Source organism: Rhinolophus hipposideros (assembly GCF_964194185.1).
Source record: "Rhinolophus hipposideros genome assembly, chromosome: 18".
NCBI classification, from domain to species: domain Eukaryota; kingdom Metazoa; phylum Chordata; class Mammalia; order Chiroptera; family Rhinolophidae; genus Rhinolophus; species Rhinolophus hipposideros.
In genome coordinates, this window is record NC_138064.1 from 57,806,619 (window position 1) to 57,826,444 (window position 19,826).

The 19,826-nt window shown below is 37.0% G+C and overlaps 1 protein-coding gene across 6 annotated transcripts in view; it reads left to right on the forward strand.

The window, feature by feature from the left end:
- Positions 1-19,826, forward strand: part of HECW1 (HECT, C2 and WW domain containing E3 ubiquitin protein ligase 1) — a 601,837-nt gene that overhangs the window by 514,809 nt on the left and 67,202 nt on the right. For all 6 annotated transcript variants that reach the window (XM_081079639.1, XM_081079636.1, XM_081079638.1 and 3 more), the window contains 2 exons: positions 7,627-7,732; positions 8,679-8,775. In XM_081079639.1, the coding sequence (XP_080935765.1) occupies positions 7,627-7,732; positions 8,679-8,775 (203 nt within the window). The remainder of the gene's footprint in view (positions 1-7,626; positions 7,733-8,678; positions 8,776-19,826) is intronic.

Sequence of the window (19,826 nt, forward strand, 5' to 3'; positions counted from 1 at the left end):
GTAGTTTACTTTGGAAGCAGCCATAAGGAAAAAGCTGTATATGGAATCATGGTAGAAAACTCATTGTTATGCTCTAGAACATTGGGGGTTTATTAAAATTTAAAATTGAGCTAAATTAAAGTTAATCATCACAAATGCCAGTTTTAAGGTAAGAAAGTTATTCGTTCCCTGAAGTTTTCTCAAAATGCCCAACCGAAACCAAAATATTAGATGCGGGCTAATTGTATTAAATAAGTAAATAAGTGCAGTAATAAATAGTAAATAAGTGTGAATAAGTAGTAAATAAGTGCATTCCAGTCAAGCATTACTTAGAAACTTCATTCTACTTCTTATGTTGAAAAATTGGGTGGGGGGAGTTTCTCTGATCCTCAGATTCCCTCTTTGTAAACTGGGGTTAATAATGCTCATCTAATAATGCAGAATTTTGTAAAGATATGAGATACCGTGTGAAGAGTAGATAGCATAGAAACTGGAATAATAGGCATTAAGCAAAGAATGGTGGGGCCGGCCTGGTGGCTCAGACGGTTAGAGCTCTATGCTCCTAACTCCGAAGGCTGCCGCTTCGATTCCCACATGGGCCAGTGAGCTCTCAATCACAAGGTTGCCAGTTCAATTCCTCGAGTCCTTCAAGGGATGGTAGGCTGTGCCCCCTGCAACTAGCAAAGGCAACTGGACCTGGAGCTGAGCTGTGCCCTCCACAGCTAAGACTGAAAGGACAACAACTTGAAGCTGAATGGCACCCTCCACAACTAAGATTGAAAGGACAACAACTTGACTTGGGAAAAAAAAAGTCCTGGAAGCATACACTGTTCCCCAATAAAGTCATGTTCCCCTCCCCCAATAAAAAAATCTTTAAAAAACAAAACAGAACACAAAGAATGGCTATTTGAGTGTATTAAATGCTGCTTAAAAGAGCAAGTCCATTTCACATTAGTTTTGAAGTTCAGTGCTACCTCTTGAAAATGTGGGTTACAAATGTACTTTTGTTGATATTTACCTAGAATTTATTTATACCTCTTTACCATATTTATGAAGAGAAATGTTTTTATTTTGTAATAAAAAAGGCAAGAATTCAAATTCTTTTAAAATTTTTAAATTAAATTTATTAGAGTAACATTAGTTAATAACATTATATAAATTTTAAGTATAAAACTTTTTAATACTCCACATGAAGTCTAGTCTTCTTTGGTCACCATATATTTGACCCTCCTTCCCCTCTGGTACTGTTCTGTGAATCTGTGAGTTGTTGTTTTTGTTTGTTTGTTTGTATATTTGTGCATTTGTTGTATTTTGTTTTGTATCCCACATATGAGTGAAATCATATGGTTATTGTCCTCTTCTGTCTGATGTATTTCACTTCAATGAATACCTTATAGGTCCATTCATGTTGTTGCAAATGACAATATTTCATCATTTGTATGGCTGAGTAGTATTCCATTGTATACATGTACTGCTTCTTCTTTATCTAATCATCCATCAAAGGACACTTGGGTTGTTCTCATGTCTTGGCAATTGAGAATAATGCTGCAATGAACATAGGGGTATATATATCTATGAATTACTGTTTTCAAATTTCTGAGGAAGATACCCAGAAGAGGGATTACTGAGTCACATGATAGAGCTTTTCTTTTTTTTTTTTTTTTTTTTTTTTTTAAGGAAGCTCCATACTATTTCCTATAGTGGCTGCATCAATTTACGTTCCCACCAGCAATGTGGGAGGATTACCTTTTCTCCCCATCCTCTCCATACTTATTTCTTTCCTTATTGATAATAGCCATTCTAACAGGTGTGAGGTGGTATCTCATTGTGCTTTTGATTTGCATTTGCCTTATAACTAATAATATTGAGCATCTTTTCATGTATCTGTTGGCCATTTGTATGTCTTCTTTGGAGAAAGTGTCTGTTAAGGACCTATGCCCCCCTCCTTTTCTTTTTTTGGATTGTTTGATTTTTTTTTGTTGGTGATTTGTTTTAGTTCTTTACATATTTTGGATACTTTTTATCAGAGGTATCATTTGCAAATATCTTCTTGCTTTCAGCTGGTTGCATTTTTGTTTTGTTGATAATTTCTTTGGTGTACAGTAGCTTTTTAGTTTGATGTATTTCAAATACATCACTCATTTGCTTTTTTTCTTTACTTCTTTGTCTTTGGGGCCAAGTTCACAACAATACCTCTGAGACCAAGGCCCATAGATTTAGAGCTTATGTTTTCTTCTATGTATTTTATTATTTTAGGGCTTATGTTCATATCTTTAATTCACTTTGAGTTAATTTTTGTGCATGGTGTCAAATAGCAGTCTAAATTCATTCTTTTGCATTTGGCTTTCCAGTTTTCCCAACACTATCTATTAAAGAGAATTTTATTTCTCCGTTATGTTTTTGTCTTCTTTGTCAAAAATAAGTAGCACACATATGTGTCGGTTTATTTCTGGACTCTCCGTTCTGTTCTATTGGTCTTTGTGTCGGTTTTTCTTCTAATACCATATTGTTTTGATTATTGTAACTTTGTACTATAGTTTGAAGTTAAAAAATGTGATGCCTTTGGTTTTGTTATTTTTTCTCAGGAATGCTTGGGCTATTTAGAGTCTTTTGTAGTTCCATACAAATTTGAGGATTTTTTATTCTATGTCTGTGAAAAATGACATTCGGATTTGATGGCAATTGCATTAAACCTGTGTATTGCTTTAGGTAATTTGGCCGTTTTTAACAATGTTAATTCTTCCAATCCATGAACATGAAATATCTTTCCATTTCTTTGTGTTTTCTTCAATTTCTTTCGACAATGTCTTGTAGTTTTCAGTATAAAGATCCTTCACTTCCTTTTTGTTAACTTTATCCCCAGGTATTTTATTTTTGGGTTGCAATTGTAAATATGATTGTTTTCTTCAATTCTCTTTCTGACATTTTAATGTTAGTATATAGGAACTCCACTTTTTTTTGTATATTGATTTTGTATACTGTAACTTTACTGTATTTGTTTATTGCTTCTAACAGGCTTTTGGTGGAGTCTTTAGAGTTTTCTATGTAGAGAATCATGTCATCTGCAAATAGTGACAGTTTTACCTCTTCATTCCCAATTTGAATTCTTTTTTATTTCTTTTTCTAGCCTGATTGCTCTGGCTAGGAATTTTAGTACTATGTTGAATAACAGTGGCAAGAGTGGGTATCCTTGTCTTGTTCCTGATCTTAGAAGAAAAGCTTTCAATTTTTCACCATTGAGTATATTAGCTGAAGTTTGTCATATATGGTCTTTATTATGTTGAAGTACTTTCCTTCTAGATCCATTTTATGAAGTATTTTAATCATAAATGGATGTTCTATCTTGTCAAATGCTTTTCCACATCTATTGATATCATCATATGATTTTTTTTATATTTTATTTTGTTAATGTGGTGTATCACATTGATTTCTTTACATATGTTGAACCATCCTTGCATCCCTGGAATGAACCCTACTTGATTGTGACATATTATCATTTTAATATATTGTTATATTTTATCTGATGTTATTTGTTTAAGATTTTTGGCCCCAAATTCATCAGAGATATTGTCTGGCAATTTTTTTGTGTTGTCTCTAGGGTTTGGTATCAGGATAATGTTGGCCTCATAAAATGAGTTAGGAAGTATTCCCTTCTCTTCAGTTTTTTTGGAAGAATTTGAGAAGTATGGGTATTAAATTTTCTTTGAATGTTTTGTAGAATTCACCAATTAAGCCACCTGGTCTTGGACTTTAGTTTTTCGTGAGGTTTTTGATGACTGTTTCAATTTCCTTACTAATGATCAGTCTATTTAGTTTTTCCAGTTCCTCATCATTCAGTCTAGTAAGGTTATATGTTTCTAAAACTTTGTCCATTTCTTCTAGGTTATCATATTTAGTGGCATGTAGCCTTTCATAGTATTCTTGTATAACCCTCTGTGTTTCTGTGGGGTCCACTGTAACTTCCCCTCTTTCACTTCTGATTTTTTTTGGAGTCTTTTTTAGTCTGTAGTGAGTCTAGCCAGAGGTGTGTGAATATTATTTATCTTTTCAAAGAACCAGATCTTTGTTTCATTAATTTCTTTCTTTGTGTTTTGTTCTCTATTTCATTTATTTCTACTCTAATTTTTATTATTTCCTTCCTTTCTAATCACTTTGACCTTCGTTTGTTTATCTTTTTCTAGTACTTTAAGGTATAATGTTAGATGATTTATTTGAGATTTTTCTTGTTTCTTGAGGTAGGCATGTAATGCCATAATCTTCCCTCTTAGTAATGCCGTAGCTGTATCCCCCAAATTTTGATATGTCATATTTTCATTGTCATTTGTCTCTATGTATCTTTTGACCTCTTCATTCATTTCTTCCATGACCAAAGGAAGTATGTAGCGTGTTGTTTTATCTCCACATATTTGTGGTTTTTCATCTTTCTTCTTGTAGGTAATTTCCAGTTTCATATCATTGTGGATGGAAAATATGCTTGGTATGATTTTAATCTTTTTAAACTTGTTAAGACTAGTTTTGTGCCACAACATACAGTCTATCCTGAAGAGTGTTCTCTGTGTGCACTTGACAAGAATGTATATTTTTTCATTTTGGGATGGAAATTTCTATGAATATTGATTATGTCCATTTGGTCTAATGTCATTTAAGGCTATTTCCTTATTGACTTCCTGTATGGATGATCTATTCATTGCTGTCAATGGGGTATTTAGGTTCCCTACTATAATTGTATTTTTGTCAGTTTCTCCCTTTAGGTCTGTTAGTATAATAATTGCTTTATATACTGGCGGTGCCAACAAAATGTATACACGTGTCTTATACTCATCTTTTGTTATTGGTATCATATATTGAGTATTACAATTTTAATACAGTTTTTTTTTCCTTTCTTAAAATGTGTGTACATTTTTTTGGCTCCCTCTTTATTTTGGTGTTGCCAGGTTTGTTGTATATATATTGATAACCATTGTGTCTTTGTAATGAATTGTCTCTGTTAGCATTATAAAATGTCCTTCTTTGTCTCTTGGTACCTTTTTATCATGAAATATATTTTTCTGATAAAATGATGGCTATACATTTCTCTGGATGGTATGCCTTTTGCCCCCTTTACACCTCTTTACTTTGAGCCAATGTTTTCCTTTGTAGCTGAAATGGGTCTCCTAAAGGCAACATATAGTTGGGTCTTCTTTTTTATTTTTATTTTTTGTTTACTTATATTTTTTAGAGTCTTCTTTTTTAATCACCTCATTACTCTGTGACTTTTGATTGGTGAGTTCAGTCCATTTACATTTGGAGTGATTAATGATATATGATGACCTACAACAGCCATTTATCTTTTGTTTCCTGGTTGCTCTGTATCTATTGTTTCTTTTCTTTATGTTTTTGTCTGCTATTTTAGTTTGGAGGTTTTCTATGATATTACATGTATCAGCTGTAGATTTTTTTTCTTGTGGTTACTATTAGGTTTATGTAAAAAAACGTTTCATAAATACAATAGTCCTTTTTCTCTGATTGCATTTTATCTTCATTCACCTATGCAAGTTTAGTCCTCTACTCCACCACTTTTGTGTTTTTATTGTCACAAATTATCACTTTTTATGCTGTGCATTCATTTCCAAATTACAGAATTTATAATGTTTTTAAAATGCTTTTCTCCCCTTTAACTTTTATGTTATAATTAAATGTTAATATTTTAAATATTTCATTCCACACTCTCCTGGCTTGCCAGGTTTCTGTTGAAAAATATGATGATAATCTAATGGAGTTTTCTTTGTAGGTTACACTCCTTTTTTCCCTAGTTGTCTTATGGATTCTTTCTTTGTCATTGTTTTTTGACAGTTTTAATATATTGTGTCTTGGAGAAGGTCTTTTTGCATTGAGATAATTAGGCATTCTGTTAGTTTCTTGAATTTGAGAGTCCAGTTCTTTTTATACGTTTGGGAAGTTCTCATTGATTGATTATTCATTTGAATAGTCCCTCTGTTTCTTTTTCCCTCTGTTCTCCTTCTGTTATACCCATTATTCTTATGTTGCTCTTTCTAATGAAGTCAGGTAGTTCTTGTAGAGTTTTTTCATGTTTTTATTTGTCAGTTTTCTCTCTCTTCTTCCACCTGAGTCATTTCTAGATTTCCAGCTTCGAACTTGCAGATTCTCTCTTCCATCTGGTCTGCTCTGTTTCCAGTGCCCTCTAATGTAGTCTTCATATCATTTATTGAGTTCTCTAGCTCCATAATTTCTGTTTTGTTCTTTTTTGTGTGTTTTAATCTCTTTAATAAAGTACTCCTTTGTTCCTGAGCAGTTCTTTATTGATTTTATTACTGAGCTCATTTAACTACCTTTCTGAATTTTCTTGTTTCTCATTGAGCTTTTTCATAATTGCAATCTTCAATACTCTCTCATTTAAATCATAGTCTTCATTGTCTTTGAGTTTGGTTTCCAGAGACTTTTCATTTTATTTCTGAACCACCTTGTCACTTTGGTTATTCATGATACTTGACAGACTGTTTCTCTGTGTGGGCATTGGAGGTTGTAAACTCTTTTTTAAGTAGTGTTTTGCTTGTAACAATTCAGCAGATTGATAAATAGAGGTCTTTTCATTGGTTTTCTGGTAGATGGTGAAATAGTGCAAGTTTTTGTTTTCTCTTACTGCACTACTGAATCTCCAGGATCTTGGTGGGAGTGGTTTTGCCTTGGTCATGAAAAATGCCCCATATTCCCCAAGGTGGTGAGTGCCCCCTCTCTGTCCAGATCACCTCAGTCTCAGGGCACTATCCCCATGATGTAATACGGTGGGCAATGGGGCTCCAGTCCTGTGAGTTTCTGGCACTGACTCTTTGTAACCAGAGGCTGCCAGCTGTGCTGTGTTATCCAAGGCATCTCTACTGCCTCTTCAAGTTTCTGCTTCTACTGGGTTCCACCAAAAGTGGGGGTGATGGGAGGTTGAGCAGAGGCAGATTTGCAAGTCTGTGGCTTTACTTTCTTGCAGATAATGGCAGCTACTAGTCCACAGCTGCCACACTGTTAATGCCACATCTATGCTCCTGTGACTGGGTTTAGCTGCAGTAGATGCCAGCTACTCAGGCCAGAATGTTGCTTCTACTCCTCCTACTCTCTGGGTTTCTGTGCAAGGGTCGCCACCCGACTCCTCCCTGGCTACTGCAGCAACTGGGGCTGCATTGGTGCTGGACTGTGTTTGTGGCCTTTGTCTCTGTACTTCCCCCTTTCCCATCTGCTCTGCTAATTCCAATACACCCACCTTAAGATGTCTCTGTGCCTGGATATCTCAGGCATTTTTGTGGATCCTTTGTTGAATTATAGTTGCCCCACTAGTTGTAACTTTAAGGGAAGAAACAAAGGGGTCTTTTCACCCTGCCACAATGCTGACATCACCTATTCAGTTTATTAATTTGATTAACATTCATGACATTAGGCCCAATCACTTTCTTAAAAATCACAATATAGCACATCAACCACTCAGTCATATTTTAAAAACTCATTTATTTTCCATCACTTTGAAGATTGTCATTTTATTGCTTTTTTAACTTAGGTGAAATCAGGGTCTTTTACCTCCATATTGAAAAACAAAAATTAGTATTAAAAGACCATATGAAATTGATTATATTTCCAATGCTAATAATTTTATTTTAAAATTAGGCCTCAGAAGTTTCTAGAAACAGAGGAGCTTCTTTACTGTCCAGGCCAGGACACAGCATGGTAGCTGCTATTCGAAGCCAGCATCAACATGAGTCATTGCCACTGGGTATGTATTGTGCTTCTTGAATCCCTGGATACTCAATACTTAACTTTGTTTTTCTTATTGCCTTTTAATATTGAAAATTCTGTGTGTTTTTTTTTTATTCTCCTCATTTATGGCATCGTCTCCTCCTCTACCTTTAATCCCATCCTTCCCTCCCTTTTGCTTCTTTTTCCTTTTCCCTTCCTCCTCACTTTGTCCTCTCTCATCCCTTCTCTCTCTGTTCTCTACTCTCTTCCAGACCCACATCCCTCTTCTTCTTCACTCCACTCAGTAATTTGTTAGTTGAATCCAGTGGAGCATACTTAATTAGGTGATGGATTTTGTTGCTGCTAGATGCAGTTTTTAATTTAGACCTCTTTTCCCTGTGTATATGCGGATAAGTTGACACAATCTTCATTCCTAATCTCAGCTACCTCTTTTCATAACACATACCACTTGTGTCAAGGGAAATGAGGCAAGAGTCTAAATTGATTTTGGATAGTTTCATTATCACTACTGGGAAATCAACCCATGGCCACAGGTCATAAGTTTCAAGGGCTCAGAAAAGGATTACTTTGAACTCATAAATAATATTTTGCTATGATAACTTTTTGCTATAACTATGACAAAATGACCAAGAAAAGTTAGAAGGAGAGTAGAGCTCCCCTTATGGAAGAACTACTTTAGTCTTCATCCTCTCACACAGCAATGAATTAACACCCAGTTACTTTCCTAGCATATTAGAATGATTAACTTAGATCTAGTTCACATTTGGTTTGATCATTTAAAAATAATAATGCTATTATATCACAGAAAAAAACCTTCAAGAGCTTACATTTTTTGATGAATATCTACCTGCTCTTCAAACTTCTGCATTAGTTCTTATATCAAGCAGCCATCTTCCAATCATCAGACAAATTTTCTCTGGGCTGCAGACTCAACCACAACTCTTCACTTTTGTCTGTTTCAGCATATAATGACAAGATTGTGGCATTTCTTCGCCAGCCAAACATTTTTGAAATGCTACAAGACCGTCAGCCAAGCTTGGCGAAAAACCCTGCACTCAGGTAGGGGCTTGTCCCTCACTCCTCTGACCCCAGATCTTCCAGCTATTTTTCCAGGTGGAACAACAACCTTTTGGAGAAAGAGACAGAGAGAGTGCACAGAAGCTTCTGATGCGTTTTATTCATGCATTTAAATTATAATTTGCATGCTCAAAATGAAGGGGCAGAGGCTTCTAAGGTTCTCAGAAGTGTCACAATTAGAGATACTCATATTTTCAGGCTACATATTATTCGTATGATGCTAAAATGATTTCCATTGATTTAGAGGGAAGCATAGAAAGGGAGCAAAATAGACTTTTTTTCACTTTTTTTTAAGTTTATTGAGGTGACAATTGTTAATGAAATTACATAGATTTTAGGTGTACAATTCTGTATTACGTCATCTATAAATCCCATTGTGTGTTCATCACCCAGAGTCAGTTCTCCTTCCATCACCATATATTTGATCTCCCTTACGCTCATCTCTCTCCCCCCACCCCCCTAACCCTCTAAACTATTGTCTGTGTCTATGAGTTCTTGTTTCTCATTTCTTTGTCCTCTTTTGTTGTTTTTGGTTTATATACCACATATCAGTGAAATCATAGGGTTCTCTGCTTTTTCTGTCTGACTTACTTCACTTAGCATTATACTCTCAAGATCCATCCATGTTGTCACAAATGTTCCTACATCATCTTTCCTCACCACCAAATAGTATTCCATTGTGTATATATACCATAACTTCTTTATCCATTCGTCTATCGAAGGACATTTTGATTGTTTCCATGTCTTGGGCACCGTAAACAAAGCTGCAGTGAACGTTGAAGCACACGTGTCTTTATGTATAAAAGTTTTCAAACTTTTTGGGTAGATACCCAGGAGAGGGATTGCCGGTTTATATGGTAAATCTATTCATAATTTTTTGAGGAACCTCCACACGGCCTTCCATAACGGCTGTACCAGTCTGCATTCCCACCAAAAGTGTGTGAGGGTTCCTTTTTCTCCACAGCCTCTCCAACACTTGTTACTATTTGTCTTGTTGATGATAGCCATTCTGACTGGGGTGAGGTGATATCTCATTGTGGTTTTCATTTGCATTTCTCTGATGACTAGCGATGTTGAGCATTTTTTCATATGTCTATTTGCCATTTGTATGTCCTCTTTGGAGAAATGTCTCTTCAGGTCCTCTGCCCAGTTTTCAATTGGGTTGTTTGTTTTTTGTTGTTGAGCTTCATGAGTTCTTTGTACATTTTGGATATTATCCCCTTATAGTTGGTACTGTTTGCAATAATCTTCTCCCATTCAGTTGCTTGCCTCTTTATTTTCTCGATGGTATCTTTTGCTGTGCAGAAGCTTTTAAGTTTCATATAGTCCCATTCATTTATTTTAACTTTTACTTCCATTGCCTTTGGAGTCAAATTCATAAAACGCTCTTTGAACCCAAGGTCCATAAGTTTAGTACCTATGTTTTCTTCTATGCAGTTTATTGTGGCAGGTCTTATGCTTAAGTCTTTGATCCATTTTGAAATAATTTTAGTACATGGTGACAGATAGCAGTCCAATTTCATTCTTCTGCACATGTCTATCCAATTCTCGCAGCACCATTTATTGAAGAGGCTGTCTTTCCTCTATTGTATGTTTTTAGGTTCTTTGTCAAAAATTATCTGTCCATATTTATGTGGTTTTATTTATGGGTTCTCAATTCTATTCCATTGGTCTATGTGTCTGTTTTTCTGCCAATACCATGATGTTCTGATTACTGTAGCCATGTATTACACGCTAAAGTCAGGCAGTGTGATACCTCCAGTATTGTTCTTTTTTCTTAGATTACTTTGGCTATTCGGGGTCTTTTGTGGTTCCAAACAAATCTGATGATTTTTTGTTCTATTTCTGTAAAAAATTCCATTGGGATTTTGATGGGGATTGCATTAAATCTGTATATTGCTTTGGGTATATGGCCATTTTAACTATGTTGATTCTTCCATTCCATGAACACAGAATGTCTTTCCATTTCTTTGTGTCTTCTGCAATTTCTTTCAAAAATGTCTCAGTTTTCAGCATATAAATCCTTCACATGCTTGGTTAAGTTTATTCCTAGGTATTTTATTATTTTTGCTGCAATTGCAAAGTGAATTGATTTTTGTATTTCTTTTTCTGAGATTTCATTGTTAGTATATAGGAAAGCAATGGACTTTTGTACATTGATTTTGTAGCCAGCAACTTTACTGTATTCGTTGATTGTTTCTAACAGCTTTTTGGTGGAGTCTTTAGGGTTTTCTATATATAGTATCATGTCATCTGCAAAGAGTGATAATTTAACATCTTCATTCCCAATTTGGATGCCTTTTATTTCTTTCTCTTGCTTGATGGCTCTGGCAAGGACTTCCAACACTATGTTGAAAAGCAGAGGTGATAGGGGACAGCCCTGTCGTGTTCCTGAACGTACAGCAAAGAGCTTCAGTTTTTCACCATTAATTATGAGATTAGTTGAGGGCTTGTCATATATGGCCTTTATTGTGTTAAGGTATTTTCTTTCTATACCTATTTTATTAAGTGTTTTAATCATAAATGGATGTTGTATCTTGTCAAATGCTTTTTCTGCATCAATTGATATAATCGTATGATTTTTGTCCTTTATTTTGTTTATGTGATGTATAACATTGATGGATTTGCAGATGTTGAACCATCCTTGTGGCCCAGGGATGAACCCCACTTGGTCGTGATGAATAGTCTTTTTAATGCCTCGTTGTATTCGATTTGATAGAATTTTGTTTAGGATTTTTGCATCAGTATTCATCAGAGATATAGGTTTGTAGTTTTCTTTTTTTGAGTGTCCTTACCAGGTTTTGGTATCAGGGTAATGTTGGCCTCATAAAATGAGTTAGGGAGTACTGTCTTGTTCAATTTTTTGGAAAAGTTTGAGCAGGATTGGTATTAGATCCTGTTTGAAGGTTTGGTAAAATTCACTAGTGAAACCATCTGGTCCTGGACTTTTGCTTTTGGGAAGGTTTTGTATGACTGATTCAATTATGTTACTGGTGATGTGTCTGTTTAGATTTTCCAGTTCTTCATGGTTCAGCCTTGGAAGACTTTATGTTTCTAGAACTTGTCCATTTCTTCTAGGTTATTGAATTTGGTGGCATATTGTCCTTCATAGTATTCTTGGATAATCCTTTGTATTTCTATGCTGTCCGTGATAACTTCCCCTTTTTTATTTCTGATTCTGTTAATTGGTGTCTTCACTCTTTTTATCTTAGTGAGTCTAGCCAAGGGTTTGTCGATTTTGTTAATCTTTTCAAAGAACCAGCTCTTTTCACATTAATTTTTTCTATTGTGGTTGTGTTGTCTATTTCATTTAATTCTGCTCTGATTTTTGTTATTTCCTTTCTTCTGCTGACTTTGGGTTTCACTTGTTCTTCTTTTTCTAGTTCTTTAAAGTGTAACATGAGGTTATTTATTTGGGATTTTTCTTGTTTCTTGAGATTGGCCTGTAACGATATAAATTTCCCTCTTAAAACTGCTTTCACTGCATCCCAAAAATTTTGGTAGGATGTATTTTCATTGTCATTTGTTTCTATGTATCTTTTGATCTCTCCTCTAATTTATTCTTTGACCCAGTCATTCTTTAAAATTGTGTTGTTTAATCTCAATGTATTTGTGGTTTTTCCTGCTTTCTTTTTGCAGTTGATATCCAATTTCAAAGCCTTGTGATCAGAGGATATGGTTGGTATGATTTCAATCTTCTTAAATTTGCTGAGGCTGCTTTTATGTCCCAATATATGGTCTATCCTTGAGAATGTTCCATGTACACTCGAAAAGAATGTATACTCTGATGTTTTGGGATGAAGTGCTCTCTATATGTCAATGATGTCCATTTCATCTAATGTTTTATTTAGGACTGCTTTTTCGTTATTTATTTTCTGTTTGGATGATCTATCCATAGCTGTCAATGATGTATTTAAGTCCCCTAGTATAATTGTGTTTTGGTCAATTTCTCCCTTTAGTTCTGTTAGTAGTTGCCTGGTATATTTTGGTGCTCCCTGACTGGGGGCATAAATATTGATGACTGTTATGTCTTCTTGTTGTATAGTCCCCTTTACCATGATGAAATATCCATCTTTGTCTCTTGTTATCGTTTTCACCCTGAAGTCTGTTTCATCTGATATCATTATGGCTACACCTGATTTTCTCTGGGTACCATTTGTTTGGAGTGTCAATTTCCACCCTTTCACTTGGAGTCTATGCTTGTCCTTGTAGCTGAGATTGTCTCTTGGAGATAGCATATGGTTGGGTTTAGTTTTTTGATCCAATCTGCTACTCTGTGCCTTTTTATTGGTGAGTTCAGTCCATTTACATTTAGGGTGATTATTGATACGTGAGGATTTCCTGTCATTCTATCTTTAGTTTTCTGGTAAAGCTGTGTCTCCATTGTTTCTTTGCCTTTTTGTTGTTGTCTATTATTTCTGAGTGGTGGTAATATGTTTTCCTCTGTTTCCTCTTTTATTACAGTATATGTTTCAGTTCTGGATTTTTTTTGAGTGGTTACTCTTAACTTTATGTAAAAGAAAATTGATATTTAGAGTATTCCTTTTTCTTCAGCACGCTTTGTTTCTCCATTCCCATATTCTGGTTCAGGCATTTACTCTCCCCCTTTTTATGTTGCCACAAATTGTCCCTGTTGATGGTGGTCAAATAGCCTCCTTTAGTATTTCTTGTAGTGCAGATCGTGTATTAGAAAATTCTCTCAGCTTCTATATGTCTGGAAAGGTCTTTATTCCTCCTTCATATCTAAAGGATATCTTTGCTGGATATATTATTCTTGGCTCATAATTTCACTCTTTCAATAGTTTGAATATTTGGTTCCACTCCCTCCTGGCTCGTAGTTTCTGCTGAAAAATCTGAAGATAGTCTAATGGACTTTCTTTTGTAGGTTTACCATCTTCTTTTCCCTGGCTGCCTTGAGGATTCTTTCTTTGGCATTGATTTTAGACAGCTTCAATACAATGTGCCTTGGAGAAGGCCTGTTGGGATTGAGGTAATTAGGTGTTCTATTTGCTTCTTGGATTCGAGTATCCAGTTCTCTCCACAAGTTTGGGAAGTTCTCATCAACAATTTGTTTGAATATATTCTCTCTTCCCTTCTCTCTTTCTTCTCCTTCTGGTATGCCCATTATTCTTATATTTCTCTTTCTGATAGAGTCAGAAATTTCTTGTAGATTTCTTTCATTTCTTTTAAGTCTCAAGTCTCTTTCTTCTTCCATCTGTGTAATTTCCAGGTTTCTATCTTCGATGTCACTGGTTCTTTCCTCCATCTGGTCAACTCTACTACCTAAGCTGGTTATTTCCTTCTGAATTTCTTCTATTGAATTCTTAATTCCAGAAATTCCATTTGGTTCTTTTTTAAAATTTAATGTCTTTCGTAAAATGCTCATGTTGTTCTTTGATTGCGTTTCTGAGTTCATTAAATTGCCTTTCTGTGTTTTCTTGCATCTCATTGAGTTTTTTCAGAACTGCAATCTTAAATTCTCTGTCATTTAAGTCACATATTTCCATATCTTTAAGTTCCTTTTCTGGAGACTTTTCACTTTGTTTCTGAGCTTTCTTGTTGCCTTGGTTATTCAAGGCAATTACTCATGTATGATTTTTCTTCCTAGACATCTACAGGAGTGGGTTCTGCCACAGGTTGACAGGAAAAGGTCTTTCTTTTGTTTTCCAATAGTTGTTGGTAGAATGTTTTATTTTCTCTCCGACTGCAGCCTTATTTTTCGTTTCTCACTCAGTAGTGCTATATTTTCTCTGCACTATTCCAGCTTCTCACACAATGCAGAGATTCCCTGGGACTTGGGCTTCTCCTCTGTTAACAGTTCACCTGGGTCATAGGGCGCCATGTCCCTGTGGGGATGCGGAGAGCTTTTGAAGTTCCAAAGCTCTTTCTGCACTCCATTCAGAGCCCATATGTTTCAGCAGTTCTGTTTATTCCTGCAGGGATCTGCCCAGATAGGTGGGCCCAGGGGCAAGGTGAGTTGTGAGAGGTGGCCCAGAGCAATGGCAGCACCACCACAGCCGGTCCCGCTTCCATAGCTCCCTCTCCTTTGCTGGAACTAGTTGGGCTGCGAATCTGTGTCTGAGGTCCACAGTTCTCAGAACAGCAAATATTCTGTTCTTTTGATCTGACACTGCTACTGTTCCTCTTCTTGCACCGGACAGGTGGGGGCGGGGCAAGCTCTGGGAGGGTAGGGAGGGGGCGGCTAGTCTCAGTCCCTAAGGCTTCCGTTTTCTGCTCGGCAGTGAGGGCTTAAACCACTGTTTTCAGCCCTCTTCCCTCAGTCTTTTCTCCAAGGCTTCTGCCGTGAGCGTTGGGTTCAGCCATGTTATATGCTGTCCCCTCAGTCCTGTGGGCCATAAGCAGAGCCCTAGCAGTCCATGTTCTTCCCTCTCCCGCAGCTGTGGTAGTTTCGGGATGCAGTGAGCTTAGAGCAATGAGCTACGTCTGCGTCCTGCGCCCGTCCGGCTCTGTCTCCGCACTTCTCCCTTCCCTCCTCCCCCACTCGCGCGATTCTTCCACCTTTTGATGAATTTAGTAGTGGGCTTCTTCGTCTTGCCTGTCTGCTGTGCAGGGAGTCTTTTGTAGAGTTATTGTTTTTTGATTAGTTGTAAATTCCAGGGCAGCTTTACAGAGGCTCACCTCATGCCGCGATTTTGATGATGAAACTAAAATTAGTTTTAATTAAAAGTTATTTATGTAAAGACCATACAGAATTGTACACTTGAAACCTATGTAATTTTACTAACCATTGTCACTCCAATAAATTTAATTAAAAAGAAAAAAGAAAAATCAATAAATATAATTGCTAAATGGTAAACCAGATATTAGATGACCATAATGAAAAATAAACAAACAAGCAAACAAAAAGTGTCATATATGTTTTAACTACTTTAATTTTATTGTCTATTAGGGTCATTTTTGAACAAGTGTCTCTGAAACTCTGAATCACTTCATTTGGAAGGGATAGACATCCAAAATGATAAAAAGAGAAACTATCCTCTGAACTTAAATCCCACTTTCTCACCAAGATAATCAAACATCTCTCTCCTTTAGTTTACTACCCATAATTTCAAAAACTTACGACGCATGGATATTAAGAGTATCCCCTTGGAGTTTGAATTATTGCTCACATAGTGATTAATAATCAAGGCATGTTATTCAAACCTCTACCCTTAGTTTCCTCATCATTGAAACAGGGTCTCAGTGTGGGCACTTTGGAGATGCTTAAATGAGGATGTGTGTAAAGGATCAGTCAATGTGGGCAGGAATACAGTCAGTGACTGCCCCTAATCCCTCACCTCTCATTTGGTGGTCTTTTGAATCTGCCTGACAACTGTAAAACTTTACTTTGTATGACTTCCTCAATAAAACACCAACATCTAAAAATAGCCTCTTTGCTCTTCAAGTCCTTATTAATCCTGCCAGGTTATGTCAATCACGATTCTTTCCCCTCCACTACCGCTCATTAACACCCATTTTCCCTGTGATCTTTACCTGTATAAATTAGAACAATGCTCCAAACTGCTTCTCATCTCCTCTCTCTTTCTTAATCTCCACATGTAAATATTTACCTCCACACTTTTTCTCTTCCAGCCTTTTTATTCTCTTCTTTCAGGCCATGGCCAATATTTGGATCCTCATCATTTCTCTCCTGGACTTTTCAGGGGTCTCTTAGAAGAAATCTCTTATCACCCTACCATAACCAGAATTATCTTCTTATAGCACAAATCAAAATGTGTCACTCTTGCTTCTCAAAAAAGCTTCCATGGCTCTCATTGCAATTGAAATAGAGTTAAAATTTCTAAGCACAATTTCCATGGGCTCTAAAGTCTAGTCTTAACCTAATTCTCCATCTTGTGCTAGTTTTTTTGTTTTTCCTTCTGGTATCTCACCTCCACCAAATCGGTTGTGTCCTCTCCTACTTTTACCTTTCTTGGATTGGCTTCTCTGTTAAGGACATGTCATCCCATTTTGAAGACTCAAATCAAGTGTAAAGATTTGGTGATCCAGGAAAACTTTAGTTTTAATTTTGCTTTACTTTAACCATTTTTTTTGTACCTCTAATATATTTTCCCCTTATCTTTTATATTCCATAATGTACTTATGTCTTCCTATAGTAGTATAACCTCTTTAAAGCAGTACCTATGTATTCCTTGTCTTTGTACCCACTCTGCCCCTCAGAACTTGGCCCTTTAATTTGAAGATAGAAAACACTAACTACTGGTAAAGTGAGTAAAAGTTCTTTAGCATGAACTGTTAAGATTTAGCATGAGCAATTTTCACTTCCACTTATGTTCAACTCTGCCCAAGTTTCATTAGTGTGCCACAAGAGGCAGTGCCATATTCAGTCATATGGGTCATTTATTCATGGGGTGCCCTTTCTCTCACAGTATCTTAAGGGAGTTTCCAATGGATTTTCAGAAGAGTTGTATTACCTGAAAAGTTTGTAACACACTTCTGCTCTTGAACATTTTTTATGTTACTGGTTCTACCACTAAGTAATGTGTTCACTGCGTACTTTTTGGAGGAATTTGAACTCAACAAAGGCACTAGATTCTCATTTAAATAATTTAAAAAGTGAAAAAAAAAGGTTTCTGGGGGTAAAAGAGTATATTTCCAAAGAGCAGTAAACTTTTCAGCCTTATTGTGTAATATTGCATTATAACAAAATCCAAAAAACTTTAAAGGCTTTGTTGCAATGTGGATTTGTACAATCATGATTTTCCAGATATGGGAAGACTTAGAAACAGGGCATATTGGAATTGGAAAAACCATGGAAGTTATCTAGTATAGAAACTAATAACTTTTTTAAAGTTATGGACTCCTTCAATGATCTGATGAAAACTATTTTATACTCTTCCCCCACATATAAACATAAACCTTTGCATATAATTTCAAATAGTTGATGGACCCTAAAAGACCTGTGGATCCCAGGTTGAAAACCCAAATATTTCATTAAATACAGTTGGCCCACAATGATATCAGATACTAATACTAAGAAGCCATGGAATGCAAAAGGCAGAGTAACAAGAGCAAGAACTTGCTCTTTAGTTATCAGGTAGCTGGTCAAGATGGCACAGCAGGTAAACACTGTGCTTACCTTCTGTCGTGACTACATCAAAATTACAACTAAACTACAAAACAACCATCATTGAGAATCACCTGAAATCTTGCTGAATTGAAACCCTACAACTAAGGACATGCAGGAAAAGAAAAGCAATTCCAGTAGGAGGGGCAGAGATGCAGAAGGGGTTGGTCCCACACCCACATATGACCATTAAGATCAGGAGGGATATCTCAGCTGCGATTATCCCACCCCAACAAGCAAGGGATCTTAATCCCTCCCCAGCCCAGAATTCCAGTGCCACAGAAAGACATCCCCATAATTTCTGGTTGTGAAAACTAGTGAAGATTGTGGCTGAGTGAGACAGAGGGCAGTTGGAGTTCCAGGCACTCCTCTTAAAGGGACCACACCAGAGGTACTCACCAATGGGATCACTGGCTCTGAGCTTCAGCACTGGAGCAGCAGCTCAAAAGGTGCCAGGGACATATGGGGAGGAATTGAATTGTCTAGCTTCAAGGTGAGAGCTAGAGGGTCAGCTTTCTCCAGGATGGAGGAGCTGATGGAAGCCATAGTTTCTTTGTTGAGCTCTCCCCCTCCCTGCATGCAGGTACAGACAGCCTCCATGTTTGAGTTTGTTCACCACACCATGGTGATTCTGAGAACCCATCCTGCCCAACTTTTGGGCACACCCAAGCTGCTTCCAGTACTTTTTCATACAAACTTCCTGCCTTGGTTCATGCTGAAGATTTTCCTGGGGTCTCTCAAGGGTTCACAGAAACCAGACAAGCATCTTCTGGTTTGAACATGTCCTGTAACTCTGGCTGAGCAGCCCTAAGCCCAGCACTAGTGGCAGCGGGCCTTGGTTTGTGGTTTGGCCTCTTGAGGAAATTCCAAACACAGTACAGGTGGTGGCCATCTGCATATTGCTTTATGGCTCCTACCTGGTGGCGCTGAGTAGGACACAGGCTGCAGCTGAAGTTGGCCTGCAGCAGGCCCCTCCCAGGTAGCCCTGGGGCTGGCACCCAGTGACCAGCTTCCAAACTAGCTGGAGCATCACTCAGCCACCACTGAGGACAACATACCCAGGGGTGGATTGGACAGGCACCAGAGCCTTGCTGAGGCAGATCTTGCTCTCTAGGGTCAGCCCTTGCAATACAGCTCCTCGACTCCAGTCACAACCAGTCCTCACAACTACTGAGCCCTAAGGTCCATCCCACCCACTGACGTGCACATAGCAATCAAGGCTCAACTACACGAGGAGGGCACACAGAACACACACAAGGGGCATACCTAGAGTGCACAGTTCAAGTGACCAGAAAGACTGTGCCATTAAGCCCCACAGCACTTCTACTATGTAAGGCCACTCTACTAAGACCAAGAGACATAGCAGCCTACCTAATACATAGAAGTAAACACAGGGAGGCGGCCACAATGGGGAGATGAAGGAACGTGTCCCAAATAAAAGAGCAGAACAAAGCTCCAGAAAAAGAACTAAGCAAAATGGAGACAAGTCATCTGTCAAACACAGTTCCAAACACTGGTTATAAAGATTCTCAGTGATATCTGGGAGAACTTCAACAAAGAAATAGGAAACATTAAAATGGGAGAAAAGAACCAGTGAGAAATAAAGACTACAATAATGGAAATGAAGAATACTTTTAGGGAATCAACAGTAGACTAGATAAAGAAGAGGATTGAATCAGCAATTTAGAAAATAAGGTAATAGGAAACACCTAATCAGAAAGACAAAGAAAAAAAATAATCCAAAAAGTTGAGGAGAGTTTAAGGGGCCTCTGGGACAATATCATGCATACCAACATTCGCCTTATAGGGGTACCAGATGGAGAAGAGAGAGAGCAAGGAATTGAAAACCTATTGGGAGAAACAATAACAAAAAACTTCCCTAACCTTAACCTGATATAGAAGATATAGAAGCCCAGGAAGTGCATAGAATCCCAAACAAGATAAA